The sequence below is a fragment of the Nicotiana tabacum genome, chromosome 3, assembly GCF_000715075.1.
Source record: "Nicotiana tabacum cultivar K326 chromosome 3, ASM71507v2, whole genome shotgun sequence".
NCBI classification, from domain to species: domain Eukaryota; kingdom Viridiplantae; phylum Streptophyta; class Magnoliopsida; order Solanales; family Solanaceae; genus Nicotiana; species Nicotiana tabacum.
In genome coordinates, this window is record NC_134082.1 from 212,240,389 (window position 1) to 212,253,680 (window position 13,292).

At 35.8% G+C, this 13,292-nt stretch overlaps 2 protein-coding genes across 2 annotated transcripts; one reads left to right on the forward strand and one right to left on the reverse strand.

The window, feature by feature from the left end:
* Positions 1 to 4,803: 4,803 nt before the first annotated feature.
* Positions 4,804 to 6,673, forward strand: LOC107771806 (E3 ubiquitin-protein ligase ATL31-like). Its single transcript, XM_016591251.2, has one exon. It carries the CDS (start codon positions 5,042 to 5,044, stop codon positions 6,242 to 6,244), a length of 1,203 nt encoding a protein of 400 aa, XP_016446737.1. The 5' UTR covers positions 4,804 to 5,041; the 3' UTR covers positions 6,245 to 6,673.
* A 764-nt stretch (positions 6,674 to 7,437) lies between these two features.
* LOC107771805 (ras-related protein RABB1b) lies at positions 7,438 to 12,534 on the reverse strand. The gene is made up of 6 exons (XM_016591250.2): positions 12,272 to 12,534; positions 12,026 to 12,165; positions 9,255 to 9,337; positions 8,271 to 8,475; positions 8,109 to 8,177; positions 7,438 to 7,755 (listed from the first exon to the last, which is right to left on the reverse strand). The coding sequence occupies exons 1-6, from the start codon at positions 12,315 to 12,317 to the stop codon at positions 7,663 to 7,665; spliced, it is 636 nt and encodes a 211-aa protein (XP_016446736.1). The 5' UTR covers positions 12,318 to 12,534; the 3' UTR covers positions 7,438 to 7,662.
* Between the last annotated feature and the right edge of the window lie 758 nt (positions 12,535 to 13,292).

Consider the following 13,292-nt stretch of genomic DNA (forward strand, 5'->3'; position numbering starts at 1 on the left):
TGAGAGAGAAGTATTTGGTTCATCTATGCTTTTCTTTTACCTGGTCAACAACTATTGTTCTTATTCATGGTATTACATAGCAGCTGTTCGGAATCTTTCAGTAGTGGTGCATGCTCATAATCAAGACGTAGTAGATTATTCACTTGGCTGAGAAATGAACAATGATGTCAAAATTCGGTGGAAAAATTTGTCCAAAAGTATTAAGTAGCTATCATATTCTTCCTATTTTATTGCAAAATGTTGCCCCAGGGACTTTGTTGTAAGAACTTAGCTTGTAATGTGTCTGTGTGGGTTAGGCGTCACCGGCTCGAACCTTGGCGCAAGGAATATCTTGGTATTTAGCTTAATATTTAAGTGGAGAAGGGTAAATATGTGGTGTCATTCTCCGCTAAGTCGTTATTGGCCCTCGCGGATTTTTCAACTATTAAAAAAGAATCTATAGCAAAATGTGCAGACGATTTTGTATGGTTTATATTATCTTCTTTATCGTTCACTAGCTTAGTTTTGTTTTAGGAAATCAACATTTCTCAAGTTAATCGAGCTTCTTTACAGCCTCCTCTCAAAACTCATAAGCAGCAAGATGCTTGAATCCTGTGTTTACAATTGTTTGTTGTCATCAAATTAAGCACTATTGATAGTAGATTCGTGTATTGGAAGAGACAGAAGATATGCTTTTATCAAAACGAAATTTCTTTAATTTGTTTGTCCTAATTTGGTTTGGCAAAAAGTTAAATAAAGAGAGGAAGACTTTTGTAATTTGTGGTCGTAATTATGTCATAATATTTGTGTCATAATTTCTTTTTTTGTCCTAGTTGTCATAATTTCTTTAATTATGTCATAATATTTGTGTGGCAATTATGTCATGGCTATAAAAGCTTTTTAAACTCGTGATCTTAAATAAGTCATAATATTTGTATGGTTATAAATGCTTTTCATTAAAGAAATATAGGAATGTGCTAATCTTTTTAAAAAGACTAATAAGAAAATAGTGTCAATATTTTAAAACGGGAGTATTAAGGAATCCCAAGTAGAAGAGAAGAGATAATGCCGTTGGATTTCTCTACATCTTGGAACGAAAAAAACAGATAATGAAGGGGGTCAGTAGGAGGAGCTTCCTTTTGCTGTTGGCGTTTGAGCATTCTTTTGCTGTTGGCGTCATTAGGTATTAATATTATATTATTTCTTTATAAATAAATACCTGGATTATTGTATCACAAAATTGATAAAACTTATACAATTTTATATTTAAAGGTTATTCTTATTGTAAGTAATAGCAGAGTGATGCATTTTAGTTTCATTCGTGTATATACAATCAACTAATATTCATGTGTCAAATTTACATATGAAAAGACTCAAAAGTTGGAATCAAACAAAGGGTATGTATACATGCAATTGTGAAGTACCCAATATTTTACACCTTCAAGAGGAATTCGTAAAGGAGATCCTTTGTCACCCTATTTATTCATTATGTGTATGGAATTATTATCTAGAAATATATCACAATCAGTGGACTACTTAAATTAGCAATCTATCCGAATTTCTAAAGAGGGTCCATTACTATCGCATCTTTTCTTCGCAGACTATATAATATTATTTTCTAAAATAACTACTAAAAGTTCCCATGCAATTATTGATGTGTTCAATAATTTCTCAGAATGCTCGGGGCAAAAGATTAACTTTGATAAATCTAAGTTATTTTTCTCTAAGAATTGTAGTACTAATGATAAGGTTTTTGCAATAAACTCATTTAGTATGAAAGAAGGAACCTTTTTTGGAAAATATTTAGGATTCCCCATGTTCCAAGCAAAGCCTAAAAATGCTGATTTCCAATTCTTGCTTGATAATTTCAAGAATAAATTAGCAGGCTGGAAGTCTAAATTCTTAACACTGGCAGGAAGAGTCACTTTAATAAAATCTACATTAAATCAACTTCCTAATCATATAATGCAATATATACATATTCCTTCTAATATTCTCCATAAGCTAGATCAGTATCAACGAAATTTCCTATGGGGTTCTACTTTGAAGAAAAAGAAATTGCATCTTGTTAAATGGGATGATATTACGAAGCCAAAATATACTGGTGGATTAGGAATACAAAAGTTAAGATATAAGAACAATGCTTTATTAGCAAGTTTAGCATTGAGATTATTTAATTCACCAAACACTATGTGGGCTAAGGTGTTACTGTCCAAATATCTACATACTTCTCATGCTAAAAAGAATTCCAATATTTGGTCTAACATCATCACTGGTTGGAACCTATGCCAGTTAGGCATAAAATGGAATATAGGAAGAGGCACACATATTAGGCTATGGGAGGATCCATGGATTGCACCCGATACAACTACTAGATCAACTATCTTTGGACCTTTACCTTTGGAGTATCAAAACATGACTATCTCATCTTTTACTGATAATGAGAGATGGGATTGGAATAAAATTCCTTTTGACCTGCCCAATACCATTAGACATCTAATTCAATCGGTTTATATTTCAAAATATGGTAACAAAGTTGACAGAATTTTCTGGGGTTTAACTCCTACAGGTATTTTCAGTATTAAGTCCATGTATAATATATTAGATGCACAACATAATATTACTATAACAAATTATATAAATTACGACTGGATTTGGAGGCTACCTGTTCAACCCAAAATCAAAGGGTTCATATGGTTGCTTTTTAAAGAAAGACTACCCACTATGGAATATCTCAAATTGCAACATCATTCAAGATGCTACATGTCAATATTGCCATGAGAAAGATGAAAACACTAAACATTTGTTTCTAGAATGCATTAGTGCTAAAACATATTGGCAGACTTTGGGTATAATTGATTATATCATTTACTTGTCACAAGATTCGAATGATTCTAATTGGATTCATAAGCTTATAACTTTCAAAAAAATTTATGTTCCATACAAGATAAATCCAACCACATACTTGTCTTTGAGTTTATGGAATATTTGGTTAGCCCGGAATAATAATTGTTATAAACATAGTACATCAATAGCTTCTACGAAGTTAACTACTCAACAAACTGCTGAATTTACATATCTTATTGCTAACAAGCATACTATTAGGAGAAAGAGACAACAAAATCTTAAATTGAAACCTCCTAAATTTCCTTTCTATAAACTAAATACTGACGGTGCCCATAATAATAGTAAGTCTGGTATTGGTGGTTTAATACTAAATGCAAATGCGGAATGGGTAATAGGATTTGCAGCATCAATTACAGCGGAGTCACCAACTACAGCAGAAACATATGCTTTAATGCAAGGACTCCAATTAGCCCTTGATCGTAATTTACTACCACTGGAAGTAGAAGTGGACTCAAAGGATTTACTAAGATTACTCACTTCCACTAAAGACATACCTAATAATTTAATTTCTGATTGCAGGTACCTCCTGGACAGGTTGGGTAAACCTATAGTAATGCATGCGTACAGAGAGCAGAATGGAGTTGCGGACAAGCTAGCAAAGGAGGGCTGCAATTTTAACTTACAATCAATGGTGCATATTTTTTATGACAGCCTAGTTTTAGCAAGGTCACTTTTTGAGAGGGAAAAGAGTGTAGTGTAGGGACATGTTTTGGATAACGATAGGCCTAACTCTAGTGATTACAATATTGTAAATATGGATGTTAATAGTAGTAGACCTATGCGTAATAGTAAAATAGTTGGACAAAATATTATAGCACCCAATGAAGGTGCATATGCTTGTAATAGGATGCAAGGTATGCATCCCGCCTCTGTACGCAATGCTTAATATAATATAGCTTATCTTTTAAATCAAAAAAAAAAATTGTGAAGTATATTTGTTAATTGAATTTTTTGATGTTAGTAACTATTAAGTATTTCTGTAACTATTATTGTACTACTTTGTAGGCATACATCATGAAATTGACAATGATCTGTGTATAGATTAAAATATATTTATATTAAATGATAGCACGAGGAAACGACACGTGAAGCAGAAGATACCACAGAGGATGATACTCATAAAGATAAAACGGAAAAGGCCTAAAAATGCCACCTCAATTTTTAGAAATGGTCTATCTATGTCATCCGTTAAAAAAATGTTCATTTCATGTCACTTTCGTTACACATTTGGCTCATCCATGCCATTAGGCCTTTTCTGAAGATAAAATAAATGCCTGCAGTCTGGTAGCATTTAATGAGGAATATTTTACAGCATTAAGTACATGGCCTGTTACAAGGAATATGGCATTCACTGCCTACTGTTACACATTCTTCAATTGCCTTCATAATTGACATTAAAGAAGGGCTTGATCCTAAGACCTTGTTCCTTGGGTGCATCTATAAATAGTGAGCTCTATTATCATTGTAAAGAACACGAATTTTCTGACAAACATACGCTACACTCTATTTAAAGCTCAATATAATTTTATCTTCTTGTTTACTGATATCGTTGTTATTGTCCCCGGAAACCCTGCTTCCCGAATTATTACTTGTGTTGTTTTATCTCCATCTCAAGGCTAAGTATTATATTTTTGTCTAATTCATCTATTATTTTGAGATCAAATTAATTAATTAATTTATTTATAGACTATGTATAAATTCAACTGTACCGTTTTACGGATAACCAATATGTTTATCCGTAAATCAAGATATATGATGATAGCTTCTACAAAATTCTCCAAGCATACTTTACTAACCTTATTAAAATTCTCCAAACCTATGTGGAAGCCACCCATTATGTCCATAAGTGTCTAAATTCTAGAACATCTCAATTCTCAGCAGCCAGTCTTTTTCTTCACCTATAGTTTAATTTATTACTAATTAAGATCAACCCAATAGAAGCTGCCTTGTAATCCCCTCCCTAAAGTCAAACTTTTTTTTTCCTAATATTCAAATAATACAACTGACTTTTCCACCCTCAAGTAAAAGTCTTTTTTCCATCTCTTTGTTTCGATTTATATATAAACCCAAAATATTGAACTCCCTTAGTTTCATTACATCGTCTTCTCCACCCGACTAAAAAACAGAAGGAACGAAATTTTGCATTATATGAGCCATGTTTACCTTTAAAATTCAAGATGGGCTCGTCTATATTCATCTCCTCATCCTCCTGTTTGTATTATCATGTCCGATGATTCCAAATGCGGCGGCGCAGCCATCAGATTCTTCTTCTGGACCCGACAATCAGTTCCGGTACCCAACTGTCAGCCCAGCAATGGCCATTATTATAGTGGTTCTCATAGCTGCCTTGTTTTTTATTGCTTTTTTCTCAATTTACATCCGTAATCGCAGCGCCGCTAACGGTAACAGTATCCGTCAAACACTTTCCATGCGCCGCCGTAGTGCTGCTGCTGCTACACGTGGACTTGATGATTTGGTCATAGGGACTTTCCCCACTTTTACCTACGCGGAAGTAAAGGATCATCATATCGGTAAAGGAGCTTTGGAATGTGCTGTATGTTTGAACGAGTTTGAAGAGGACGAAACGCTGCGTTTGATCCCAAAATGTGATCACGTTTTTCACCCTGAATGTATTGATGCTTGGCTTAAGTCTCATGTCACTTGCCCGGTTTGCCGAGCTGACCTTAGTACTCCTCAACCTGATGAACCGCCGGTTCAAGCCGCTGAGGTACCAAACCCTGATCAAGTAGGGACAGAGAATTTGCAGCAAAATAACGAGGTTTCAATACAAATAGAGAGTGATGAAAATCGTATGCTACAGCAAGAGGAGACCTCTACTGTTAGACCGAAAGTTAATCGAACTATAAGTTTCAACGTGCCGAACCGGCCGATGAGGTCTTTTTCTATAAAGAGGCCAAAGATGTTTAACAAGTTCAGGTCACATTCGACCGGCCACTCTTTAGTGGTACCGGGGGAGAATTTGGACCGGTACACTCTCAGATTACCGGAGAATGTTAGAAAAGAGGTAATGAACCGGGCACTACTGAACCGGACAAACAGTTGTGCAGTCACTGTACCAACCGGAGAGGGAAGCAATATTGGTGCGAGGTCATTCAGGAGAATTGACCGGTTCGACCAGGAAGCAAAGTCGGACCAGTGGGTTTTCAAAATTGCACCACCGTTCTTTACTAGAGGTCCATCAATGAAGTCGCCGAAGGTAAAGCTTGATATTGAAGAGGGATCCACATCACGCAGTGTGAAAATGGCAGTCAAAATGCCGTCGTTCAAATGCTTAGAGCCAAAAGGTGATGAATCCGGTTTGCTGACAGATGACTCGGCTCGGCCTTCGGCCCGGTGATGAACCCGGTTTAAATTAGATCCTAAAATCGGCACCTGTTTTATGCTTGACTTCAATAGCGTGGCGGAAAAGGCAATCTTTTTGTGCGCTGTGTAAATGAGGAGAAAAAGTGGTCAATGCTAGTTTGGCACCCCAACTTGGAAACTTCTGGCATAGACTTTATTGCAAAGTATAATGCCAAAAGTTGAAATTCAAGAATATTGCTTTCTAGAAATTCATTGAAATGTTGATTAAATTATTATTTTATAAGCAAATAATGTTCAACTTAAGGGTTTTTTCAGGGTTAGATGGGGCCAAGTGTGTTTATCTAGCAGGTGGTTTTAGTAATTAAGACACCTTCATGATGTAAATATGTTTTGATTTCATTCTTCGATGCATTTTTGAGAATAGAAAATCTGAAAGGAAATAGACTTGTTGATACTTGTTTTATTTCCTTGGTCAAGATGATTACTGGACGAAAGGGGCAACGATCCTGCCACTTTAATACCTATTTTTCAAAGGTTTGTTAGCATGAAAAATCAATAAATACTAATAAATAAAATTAAATAAGTAGTACTCCTAAAAATATCAAGTCATCAGTTCCTGCATTAGGTCCTAATAATATAGGTACACGCGGCTTCTATCTAAAAATAAAAGTACCTTGAGAAGTAAACCATTTGGTCCTGCATTTAAGCTTGTATAAAAAACACATAAAAAGGCATCTTCCGATGCACTAAGCTTCCTCTATGTGTAGAGTCCGGAGAAGAACCGGACCATAAAGGTCTATTGTACGCAAGCTTACTCTGTATTTCTGAAACAAGGCTCGAACCCGCAACCTCCTTGCATAAAAACACATTTTGAGAAGTAAAATTAAATAAGTGCTGATGCATTCATATTTCTTCCTAATTCTACTGTAAAAGCTGCACTAGAGTTTGTATAGTTATCTTCTCTTTTCTTTTTATTGATTTTGTGTTTGGAAATCAAACCTTCTCAAGTTAACCAAGCTCTGTAAGACTGAACCACCAGTTTTAAAGGCTCGGAAGAAGAGTATGTCTCCTCTCACAACTGATAAACAGCAAGATTGTTAGTGTTAGATCCTGCATTTAAGTGGCTTGAGGTGTTTGGTTAACATTAATTTAAGCACTACAAATGATAAATGGAGATAGGATCCTGGTTAGAGGAGATGGCGAGATGCTCTAATCAAAACCAAAGGAGCTGAACTCAATCCATTTACTAGATAAACTTTGTATGTAACACAAACATCACATGTACCGGAATTCAACACGCTCCTCAAGAACCTATTTACTCTGAATAATAGGAGTAAATTGAGTCATACAGATGAGGAACTGAATTTGAGCTGTACAAGTCTTGTGATCACTCAGTTGAGTGAGGACAAAAGCAAGTTTATCAGTATCATTACAACTTAGACCTATCTGACACTAGCCGCAGCATCCACCTCTTTGAGCAACCGCTCCATCCCGTGGACCAGCTGGACCTTGGGTACGTCCATACCCAATCTTGATTCCAGATGACTGCAAGAGTACGAAGTGAGATATGTTAGACAATGCACCAATGATAACGTTCATCCCAGAGAATGAAAAAAAAAAGGATAACTGTGTCAAGATCGGAAACAACTTCTCCGTTTGGACACCCAGATTCCTGACTACCAAAACTTACCCTTCCATTTATAGGAAGTCATCAATCAACTAAACGACAATTTTACCCAATCTTTGCTGGCCATATCCAAGCTTGCAAAGTGCAAACAAAAGATCTTATCCTATTTTAATACTCGCACAGATTCAAAAAGAGATGCCCATGAAAGCAGTACAATCAGTAACGATGAAAATGTGTTGTCATACATTTCTGCGGGAAACTAATTGTTTACCTCGTTGGAGACATCAAAAACACCTTCTTGGATCTTTTGAAGAATCTTAGCAGCAGTCTGTATAAAGGCCTGGCAATTCATTGCATTAGTTTAGGAACAAGCTTCAATGGAATTTGAGCTTGTAGATAAGAGATGCCATAGGCTCTGGCTAATATGTATTACCTCCTCAACATTCTGAGCTGTTCTAGCGGATGCCTCAAGAAACAAAAGCCCATTTTCTTTTGCAAATTGTTCTCCCTCCTCTTTACTGACAGCTCTACGGTGCGACAGATCACTCTTATTTCCTACTAGCATTATGGTCATATTTGGATTTGCGTGCTGCCTAGCATCTTCAAGCCAGCTGGCTAGATGATTAAAAGTTTCTCTCCTAGACAACAGAACGATTACTAGCTTTAACAAAATGCTAATGAAAATCATACTAGAAATGAATAGCAGAAGGAAATACAAGAACCATTGGAGACAATCATTCGGCAAGATGCGTAAATGTGATCATAAAGGAACTGATATATTGAGTGCTCTGAATCATCACATTGACTTAACCACGTTATCAATAAACCTCATTATTTGATCAGAATACATCATTTTTAATTTGATGGAAAATTTCCCCGTCCAGTTATTATAGTCCAATTTATCCAACTTATTAATTATACTCCAACAATCCAATATTGAGTATGAGAAATCTCAAACATACTTCTCTTATTACAATCTGCTAAATGTGCACATAATACACCAATAACACACACTTCATGGAATTAATACACTTTTGCTATCATGGTTTTCATGTACAACTCAAAAATTCTAAAGTTACTTATGTCACTTTCAGGTAAACAACGGGATGATTTGCCTTAACAAGAACCAATGTTGCAACAGCAAATTATAAGCTATTCCAGGTTTACTCCATGAGATGTACTAGAATACAATAAGCTTTTACATGTCATCTGATTTCTGCATATTTATTACTTGAAGGGAAGTGGAAAATCTACAGGAATCGTCAATTAGTATTTAATATGATCAGCCCTGCTTGACATGTCAGACTTCTGCTGAAGAGGACTTGACATAAAAAGGCAATAAGGACCGAAAATCTTCTCTTACATCAAGTTTCTCCAAAGATAAATGACTAGATTGTTCAAAGAATGTGTCACTTACCTGGTGATGTCATAAACCAGAAGTGCGCCAGCAGCTCCCCTGTAATATGACCTGGTGATGGATCTGAAAGATTCCTGTCCAGCCTAGAGAAAGAAAGACCCATGGAGGAAAAGAGAGTTTTAGATCACTGTAACTGAAGTACCAGATCATATCCCTAAATATAATGCTCAATGACGATGAAAAAGATACACAGTTTTTTCCACAATTATCAATGTACTAATATGTCAAGTATAACATGTCATATGTACCCTCCGTGCATAACTTTTATCTGTATCTTCCGTTATTCAAGAGTCAGAAAAAACAATAGTTGATCAACAGTTTAATGTAAATATGACGGCGTTTTAGAGCAGGAACACCTTATAATACTAGTTTCTTACAATCCAAATTTTATTTCAAAAAGCAGATTAACTCATGTCCATTTGAAGTCCAAAAGTTGGTCCAATTGACCATCAAATAGTGAAAAGGGACAAAAGTTAAGGTATTAATAAGGTTGTCCTTTAACATAGAGATAACAAGTTAGTTTGACATAAGCTTATATCAATCAATTGTTTGAACAATGAACCCCGTAGGTTAGACACGAAAAGTGTAGCAACATATTTAAATTTGATCGTCTCTCTCACAAACTCATGCAAATGAACACATATTTGACATGGTAAAACTCAACACCACCCCCCTCCCCCCTCCCCCCCCCCAAAAAAAAATAAAAAACACCCCCACCCCATGGAAATATTTCCAACCCATTACCAGTGTCTCTTTTCAAACTTGTCCTCTGGGTGACTCAAACCTCAACCCTATATTCGCAGATGGAGAGTCCCTCCTTGATCTGATTGTGTAAAATCATGAATTAGTGTAGGTCTTCTAAGTTGTTATCATTTAGGGGTCGTTTGGTAGGAGGTATTAGAAAAAAATAATGCAAGCATTAGTTCTATACATTATTAATACCTTGTTTGGTACATTTTTTCAACTTGTATATAACTAATACTTGTATTAGTTATACATCATACTTGGCATTATCCTATGCATAAGTAATGCATAGAAAACCATGGCATTAGTAATACTAAGGCTTTAATGCATGCATTAACATGGTTAAAGACAAAATTATCCTTAAAGTCCCTTAAAGCTAGAGAATATGGAGGGCATTTTTGTAAGCAACTATTTTTCTTAAAAATTATGCAATGCATTATAATTTTAATACACCACACCAAACAATAGATAAGAAATAATATTTGCATAACTAATGCTTGCATTACTAACACATACATTACTAATCCATGCATTACTAATACACCTTATTCCGCACTATTCTTATACACCCTACCAAACGACCCCTTATAGTGTGTGGAACACTATCCACACGTCCTTATCATCAAAATACACAATGGACATGTCCTTATCAAAAAACACTATGGACATGTGAAATAAAAACTAAGTCACTAACAAATGAGCATCTCAAAACATGTCTTCCTACTCATAATGAAAAAGGACTAAACGACCTGAGAACTTTACCTAGCACTTCCCCCTAAAGTTATGCAGCACTAGGATTAGATACTCATGTTTAGACTAAATGAATGAAAAATAGTTAACTCTGCATAGGATGATCTATAATTACTTTTCATTGATGAACATAAATATAACTTAGGAAGCTACAAACTCAACTCTATTTTTTTTAAAATGACATGCTCAACTCCAAATTGGCCATTCAGCCTTAAACTGTTCGGACCAGCATCATTTCCATGCTAAATGATGAAGAGAGTGTCACTAGAAACGTTGTGTGCAGAGATTGCCAGTCGTGTGTCACTTGTTGGACGCGAATCATGCACCATCACCTAGCACTCAGCATTCCATTTCTTCACATAAGTGTGATAGTTCAACCTCTTGTCTTCAATATTGTGGCATTAAAGTGTCATGGATGGTGCTGTTTTTAACAAGTTTGACTGGGAGTGAAGATGGAGCGAATTGACGTCACATTTTAATCAGAGTAGGCCAAGAGACATGCGCAGCAAGTTTGTTGACCATTCTTACTATTGTCAGTGGACTCAAAACGACTGTCATCTAGTTCAGTTTGTACAACTATATAGTTTTTCCTATACATTGTTTATATACTTTGAGGCAACGGTAGAAACCTGGGAGCAATCCTCTCCATGGTGATCGCAGAGGAGAACTATATGGAATGGGAAGATATATAATAGTTCTTTGTTGGTTGAGCGAGGGTGCACTAGGGAACTTGGTTGGGTGGGTATCGGATGGTATAGTTTCGGACCATACATCCAAATGGGAATCATTGTAATAAGTTTCTCTCATAGTGAAAGAAAGCTAGCCTAAAAATTGAATATTAACTGAATTCGACCGGGTACTTGATACCTCCCGCAAGCACATGTACCGGGTAACTCCGTCCAGTAAGACTTAGGCAGATGAAAAGAAATTACATAGTGGTTTTTGCCTCTGATAGGATTTGAACCCGAGGATCCACTTTTCGTCCTCGAAACATGTAATGGAATTATAAGTTAGATATGGGACAGAGACTTCTTTTCTCTTCTTTTTTTATAGGTGAGATATATTATTAATCAGAGCAGCACTAAGTTAGATAGAGACTTTTGTTCTATGTAATTGATATTCTGAGGCCACTTTGCTTAAGAGTTAATTCATTTAATGACGAATGAAATTGATGGAAATATGACCGCTAATTCTAAATTTCCACCCCCGAGACCGCTTACCATATACGTATACAGACACCAAATATTCAGAAAAAATTAAGGGGAACAGTAAATTACAGTGTCCCAAATTTGGAGTTTAATTGGCCGGCTGTCAATGGTGACCATACGAGCCCCAAACTCGACTCCAATAGTGAGATCATGCACTGGTTGAAACCTCTTGTCAGTGAATTGCAGCAGCAAACACGATTTCCCCACTCCTGTTCAAAAATACAGTAATCCGTACGGTAAATTAGGGTTTTAAAATTAGACCAAAAATCAGAGTAAACTAGAGAGAAAATTGAAGTGATCAAAGAGACTTTAAACCTGTATCTCCGATGATTATGTACTTGAAGAGATAGTCGTAAGACATTTTCCGATGAAGATGATTATCGCCGGAACTGAGTTATCTCGCCGGAGAAACTATACAGTAGAAATATAAAGGGCAAATGGATAACACTAAAGTAATTTAAGGGGTGACGTCCAGATTTTGTTTAGAGATTTCTGGAGGAAACGTATTTAAGCAAGGCATCTTCTTTCAGAAACAACACCCCCCCCCCCCCTCACGAAACACACACACACGCCGCTCTATTCTTTTGTTTTTACACTTTTTTTTTTCTTATTTATACCAGTCATCTATTTCGTATTTCGTATTTCGTATTTCGTATTCTCTATTTCATACCTTTTATATTGCTGTTATTTTATTATGCGTTTTTATGGTACTAATATATCATCTCTTGTTGCTTTCTTGAGCCGAGGGTCTCCTGGAAACAGTCTCTCTACCCTTCGGGGTAGGGGTAAGATCTGCGTACATATTAACCTCCTCAGACCTCACTTGTGGGATTATACTGGGTCGTTGTTGTTGTTTTTACTTATTAAGATAAAAGGGTCGAAATTAAAATTTACCTCTTTATTATACGAAACTAGTGAATTTCTGCGTTTTGCACAACTGTCAAAAGTACCTCTAAATTCATAACTTATTTTATTATAAATTTAATCAAAATAAAATAAATAAATATTTTTATTAGAGTTAGAGCCTTAGAGGTTAGATGTACAATATTTTTCATAATCTAATTTCCGTAAGAAATGAAAAGAAAAGGAATTGGTATGAAAGTCTTCACTTATGTTACACCCCATATTTTCGTATGTGAAAGTACGCCATAAGTCGATTGATGTAGCTCGGAAATGATATTCTCTTTGAAAGTATATAAAGTGATCTAATGATATTACATCCGTATTTCCGTTAAGCATACAAAAGACTAGGTTGAGGACGAATGCACTTAAACGCGAGAAAGGAGATTTTGGGCAAATAAAAACGAGTTGCTTACCTACCTGACGCATCTGCTTC